We start from the raw sequence: 6844 nt of genomic DNA, 5'->3' as shown, positions 1-6844 counted from the left end.
TGGAGGACTTTGGTGTGGGAGAGTGAGTGACTTTGGTGTGAGAGAGTGAGTGACTTTGGTGTGTGACAGTGAGAGTGAGTGACTTTGGTGTGGGAGAGTGAGTGACTTTGGTGTGGGAGAGTGAGTGACTTTGGTGTGGGAGAGAGAGTGACTTTGGTGTGGGAGAGTGAGTGACTTTGGTGTGAGAGAGTGAGTGACTTTGGTGTGAGAGAGTGAGTGACTTTGGTGTGTGACAGTGAGAGTGAGTGACTTTGGTGTGGGAGAGTGAGTGACTTTGGTGTAGGAGAGTGAGTGACTTTGGTGTGAGAGAGTGAGTGACTTTGGTGTGTGAGAGTGAGAGTGAGTGACTTTGGTGTGGGAGAGTGAGTGACTTTGGTGTGAGAGAGTGAGTGACTTTGGTGTGGGAGAGTGAGAGACTTTGGTGTGGGAGAGTGAGTGACTTTGGTGTGAGAGAGTGAGTGACTTTGGTGTGAGAGAGTGATTGACTTTGGTGTGGGAGAGTGAGTGACTTTGGTGTGGGAGAGTGAGCAACTTTGGTGTGAGAGAGTAAGTGACTTTGGTGTGGGAGAGTGAGTGAGTGACTTTGGTGTGGGAGAGTGAGTGAGTGACTTTGGTGTGGGAGAGTGAGTGACTTTGGTGTGGGAGAGTGAGTGAGTGACTTTGGTGTGGGAGAGTGAGTGACTTTGGTGTGGGAGAGTGAGTGAGTGACTTTGGTGTGGGAGAGTGAGTGAGTGACTTTGGTGTGGGAGAGTGAGTGAGTGACTTTGGTGTGGGAGAGTGAGTGACTTTGGTGTGGGAGAGTGAGTGAGTGACTTTGGTGTGGGAGAGTGAGTGACTTTGGTGTGAGAGAGTGAGTGACATTGGTGTGTGAGAGTGAGTGACTTTGGTGTGGGAGAGTGAGTGGTTTACAAACTTCAGTTTAGTCTAATAGTGAAGATAAAGATATCGTTGACTTAAACAGAAGTAGATTTTATAAACTATAAAAATGTTGTGAAGTGAATAATCTCCATGTTTCCACTTCACCATGACAGTAAACTAACTCCTCTGCTCTAATGAAACACTCACAAAGTGTATTTTCAGAATCTTGAGTCAAATATCTGCTCTTTAATCACAGCTCAGAGCTCTGTAAAGGTTTTATTGAACCTTTTTTAACCTTAAAGGTCACATAGAGTGGTCCTGTTGCACATATATGTTAGTTATGGAGGTTTATTTACATATATTAACTTGTTTTTATGCTCAAAAACCTCCTAGTTGCTGTAAACGAGCCGATAGAAATCCTCTTTTCTGACGCTGTTTCCCAGCCGCGAGATTTGAGACTCAACTCTCTCACCCCTGGAAGACAGAGTGTGTTGTGATTGGCCAGTCAGAGTAGAGCCTTCCTAACTGTCTTGTGATTGGCCAATACCAGGAAGTGACATAATCAGCACACCCGCTCTCAGGAGCACAGCTCCCCCCTCTGGAACGGTGGATGCACTGCTCCTCATTATCAAAACATTGTTTTAACAGTGTTTAAAAATAGCTTCTTCACGACTTTGATGACCTTTGACCCGGAGTCAGAAGACACTGTTGCTCGTGAAACACCTCCACAACGGACGTTATTCTTCTTCTGCGGTTCAATGTACGCAACCGGATGTGCCCGGACTAGTGCCCGGAGCAGGAGGATCTGCTGTTCAGGAGAACCGCTGTTTACGTAACCGGACCGGGTTTTTTCAGAGATCTCACTGAGCCCGAGATTACAATAAAACACAGCGTTCTCAGCAGTGACTGAACTGTTTGTTTAGAACCTTCAGGGCTTCATAAACAAGGTAATGACGCAGATACACACTAAAAAACAGCCTTCATAGGAACTTCCGGTCTAGATTCACTCCTCTGTCGCAGCTCATCAGTGACGTTGAGTCTGTTGTGGTTATTTCTAAAAGCGTCGTGTGATAAATGTGTTGTTTGTTTCCTCTCCTGCTGTAAACAGTCGTCCTCCTGAAACCCCGAAAGCGTCCGAGCCGCAGAGGAAGTGAGTGATGACAGAGCGCGGCAGCGTCTCCGCTCCAGGACGTGGACGACTGCCAAAGCGACGCCGCTCACACCGGCGAGCGTTGGCAGGATTCTCCAGATGAACAGGAGCGTTTCAGAGCAGCAGGATCAGCTTCACCTGCTGCTTCAGGCGGAGGCTCGGCCTTCTGCTGCAGGAGCAGATGGGACTCGCTTCATCTGCTCCACCGACTCCACCGCGGCAGACGGATCGCGATGTTTCCCGCGGAGAACGCCAGCGCCTCCTCGGATCTTTGCCCGAGCTGCGGCTCGTCCTCGGACGCCGACGTCACGAAGCTGGTGCTGCTGGGTCTGGTGCTGGTGGTGTTTGCCGTGTTCGGCGTCCTGGGAAACGTCCTGGTCATCCTGTCCGTGCTCTTCCACCACCGCTGGCGCTCGGTGACGCATTACTTCATCGCTAACCTGGCGGCGGCGGATCTCCTGCTCAGCTCCGCCGTGCTGCCGTTCTCCGCCACGTCCGAGGCTCTGGGCCGGTGGGTGTTCGGACGGACCTTCTGCGGCGTCTGGGCGGCGCTGGACGTCCTGTGCTGCACCGCCTCCATCCTCAGCCTGTGCGTGATCTCCATCGACCGCTACCTGGCGGTCAGCTACCCTCTGAGGTACCCGGCCATGGCGACGGGGAGGCGTGGCCTGACGGCGGTGGCCGCTCTCTGGTTGCTGTCCGCGGCCATTTCTGTCGGACCTCTGTTCGGCTGGAGGGAACCGGAACCCGAGGACGAGACGGTGTGTCGGATCACGGAGGAGCCGGGCTACGCCTTGTTCTCGGCGCTGGGCTCGTTCTACATCCCTCTGGCCGTCATCCTGGCCATGTACTGCCGCGTCTACACGGTGGTGAAGCGGGAGACCAGCGCCATCAGGAAGGGCAGCCGGGCGGACGGCGTGGAGACGGAGGGCGTGACGCTGAGGATACACCGAGGCAACGGCGGCGCTCGGGCGGGAAAACAGGACGGCGGAGAAACGACGACGACGAGAAGGACGAGGTGTTGCACCATCGCTCTGCCCAAGTTCTTCAAGGTCACGAGAGAAGAGAAGGCGGCAAAGACTCTGGGCATCGTCGTGGGCTGCTTCGTCCTCTGCTGGCTGCCATTTTTCCTGGTTTTACCCATCGGTGAATTTCCTCCTCTACATTTTCACGTTTACACTCAAGTCTGTGAGCGACAGGTCCACAAAAACACACTTTTACACATTCTCTCTCCACAAAAACACACTTTTACACATTCTCTCTTCACAAAAACACACTTTTACACATTCTCTCTTCACAAAAACACACTTTTACACATTCTCTCTCCACAAAAACACACTTTTACACATTCTCTCTGCACAAAAACACACTTTTTCTACAAAAACACACTTTTACACATTCTCTCTCCACAAAAACACACTTTTAACACATTCTCTCTCCACAAAAACACACTTTTACACATTCTCTCTCCACAAAAACACACTTTTACACATTTTCTCTCTCCACAAAAACACACTTTTACACATTCTCTCTGCACAAAAACACACTTTTACGCATTCTCTCTCCACAAAAACACACTTTTACACATTCTCTCTCCACAAAAACATACTTTTACGCGTTTTCTCTCCACAAAAACACACTTTTACACATTCTCTCTCCACAAAAACACACTTTTACACATTCTCTCTCCACAAAACACACATTTTCCACAAAAACACACTTTTACACATTCTCTCTCCACAAAAACACACTTTTACACATTCTCTCTCCACAAAAACACACATTTTACAAAAAAACACACTTTTACACATTCTCTCTCCACAAAAACACACATTTTACAAAAAAACACACTTTTACACATTCTCTCTCCACAAAAACACACTTTTAGAGACAGATGTTGTGAATTATATAATTTAGTGTCAGAGTGTTTTCACACTGACATTTAAACAGCTTTATTATTATGATCTAACACCACGTTCGACCTCAACGACAACAACTTAAACTTAAACAATCACACGCTCTAAAACTGTAACATCTGAAACGATCACAGTGAAGTTAAAGTCAAAGATGGAAAAGTCAAATACCGTGAAGAGGAACAGGAAGTGTGAGCAGATCTGGAAACTGTGGAGGAAACCAAAGACAGGTGAGCGACATGAGGGCGGAGCTAACAATCACAGTGGAGGGAAAAGCACAGGAAGTAAAGGTAACTGAGACAGGAAACAACAAGGCTACAAAATAAAACAGGAAACTAAAATGATCAGTCATTAATCTAACATCCTAATTGATTTGTGTTAATCCTCAGGACTGGACTGGGATTAGTGAGTGTCAGTGTGTAATTATGGGTAATAATCTGTCACAGATGAGGAGATTATCACTCAGACATGGATCCAGTTACAAACAGGGGGATTAACGTTGAAGGAGGATTAAACACAACAATACACAACAATACACACAGATTCAGATTAACCAAGTTATCCAAATGTAAACAACAGGTTTGTGGCTGCGACGCTGCAAATGACAACAAGTCTTTATATGAATGAATTAACAGTTTAATCCTATTTTTTTTATATATATTATAATTCCTGTTTGTTTTAAATCTAAACCACAGTAAATAACCGGGGTCACGGTGCCTCAGTGGCTCAGTATAATGTCTGTCAACTGGAAGGTTGAGGGTTCGATTCCCTGCTCCACCACATGTTGATGTGTCTCTGGGAAAGAGACTTAGATAAGACACACACTCATGATGACATCACGTCCACACACACACACTCATGATGACATCACGTCCACACACACACACTCATGATGACATCACGTCCACACACACACTCATTGTCTTTCTGCTCACGTCCTGAAGGACACAGTTCGTCTTCATCAGCAGTTAAAATAAAAGCAGTCATTTGTTCTGCATTTTCCAGTTCACTGAATATTCATTAAAGGAAGTCACTGCATTATCACACAGATCTGTGAGCTGTTTCTGCAGCTTTAAGACAGACAGACAGACAGACAGACAGACACAGACAGACAGACAGACAGACACAGACACAGACACAGACAGACACAGACAGACAGACAGACAGACATAGACAGACACAGACACAGACAGACAGACAGACACAGACAGACAGACAGACAGACAGACAGACACAGACAGACACAGACAGACAGACGCCTCCTTTAACAACATCTTACAGACAATATAAGAATTACTTCAATAAAAACCTACTAAACAAAGTAAAAGACAGCAAATACATTTAAAAAGTGTCCTCATTCATTAACTCTTGATACATTTAGGTTTTTTCGGTCTAAATTCCCAAATACCTACCTACCAACAACCTTCCCACCTACCTACCTTTCTACCTACCTACCTACCTACCTACCTACCTACCTTCCTTCCTACCAACCAACCAACTGTTCTACCTACCTACCTACCTACCTACCTACCTACCTACCTACCTACCTACCTACCTACCTACCTACCTACCTACCTACCTACCTACCTACCTATCAACTTATCTACTTACCTACCTCCCTTCCTTCTTGCCTTCCTTCCTTCCTACCAACCAACCAACCTTTCTACCTACCTACCTTTCTACCTACGTTCCTACCTACCAACCTTCCCACCTACCTTCCTTCCTACCAACCAACCTTCCTACCTACCTTCCTACCTACCTACCTACCTACCTACCTACCTACCTACCTACCTACCTACCTACCTACCTACCTTTCTACCTACCTACCAACCAACCTTTCTACCTACCTTCCTTCCTACCAACCAACCAACTGTTCTACCTACCTACCTACCTACCTACCTACCTTCTTACCTACCTACCTACCTACCTACCTACCTACCTACCTACCTACCTACCTACCTACCTACCTACCTACCTATCAACTTATCTACTTATCTACCTACCTCCCTTCCTTCCTTCCTACCAACCAACCAACCAACCAACCAACCAACCAACACCAACAATTCTACCTACCTACCTACCTTCCTTCCTTCCTACCTTCCTTCCTACCAACTAACCTTTCTACCTACCTACCTATCTACCTAAACTACCTACCTTCCTACTCTTTGTAACCGTGTGTAACCGTGTGTATCCGTGTCTATCTGTGTGTAACCGTGTGTGTGTGTACTGTGTTGTGTTGTGTTCAGGTTCCATGTTCCCGTGGTGTAAACCGTCTGAAACCATCTTTAAGATCACCTTCTGGCTTGGTTACCTGAACAGCTGCATTAACCCCATCATCTACCCGTGTTTCAGTCAGGAGTTTAAAAAAGCTTTTGTCAACGTGCTGCGAGTTCGCTGCCTGAGAACTGTCAAACCACCGGGCCACAGCGCCACCTGCTGTCACAGCCAGGCTCCTGCGTCCTCTGACCACAGCGACCACGCGGGGCCCTCGTGGTGCTGCTGCTGCTGCACGTCGCCACCTGCTGGTGGTTCAGATCACAGTCAGAGTCTGCTGAAGGCCTGGTGTTTGTCTGCAAGTCCACGTCCACAGAAGTCGTCCAATCAGAGACAGACGAAGGTCCTCTGTCTGTCTCTGGGTCTTAAAGGAGACTTTGTCTGAGGGTTTCAGATCTTCTGTTTGCTTTTTCCTGCAGAGAAACATTTAGAGGAAGTTCAGTTTTTAACCTGATGATGTGAAACAGCTGAGAGACGATCACTCACTCACAGACACCAGAGACAATATCACGTGTTTTATCTGTGTTCAAAATGATCAGGACCAAGAAAGTGAAGTTTGAACGTCTGAGAGGAAATAAATTATCAGACTAACAGACAACAGTGTTTGACAAACAAACAAGAGATAATTTTACTGAATTATATTTAAAAA

General features: G+C 46.9%; 1 protein-coding gene across 1 annotated transcript; it reads left to right on the top strand.

The window, feature by feature from the left end:
- Positions 1-2241: 2241 nt before the first annotated feature.
- Positions 2242-6580, top strand: adra1ab (adrenoceptor alpha 1Ab; the record flags this gene model as incomplete). The annotated part of the gene is made up of 2 exons (XM_083910421.1): positions 2242-3154; positions 6168-6580. 2 exons carry the CDS (start codon positions 2242-2244, stop codon positions 6578-6580), a joined length of 1326 nt encoding a protein of 441 aa, XP_083766547.1.
- Positions 6581-6844: the final 264 nt, after the last annotated feature.

Source organism: Microchirus variegatus (assembly GCF_963457635.1).
Source record: "Microchirus variegatus genome assembly, chromosome: 1".
In the NCBI taxonomy this organism is placed as follows: Eukaryota; Metazoa; Chordata; class Actinopteri; order Pleuronectiformes; family Soleidae; genus Microchirus; species Microchirus variegatus.
This window is presented reverse-complemented; position numbering and strand designations above follow the sequence as displayed.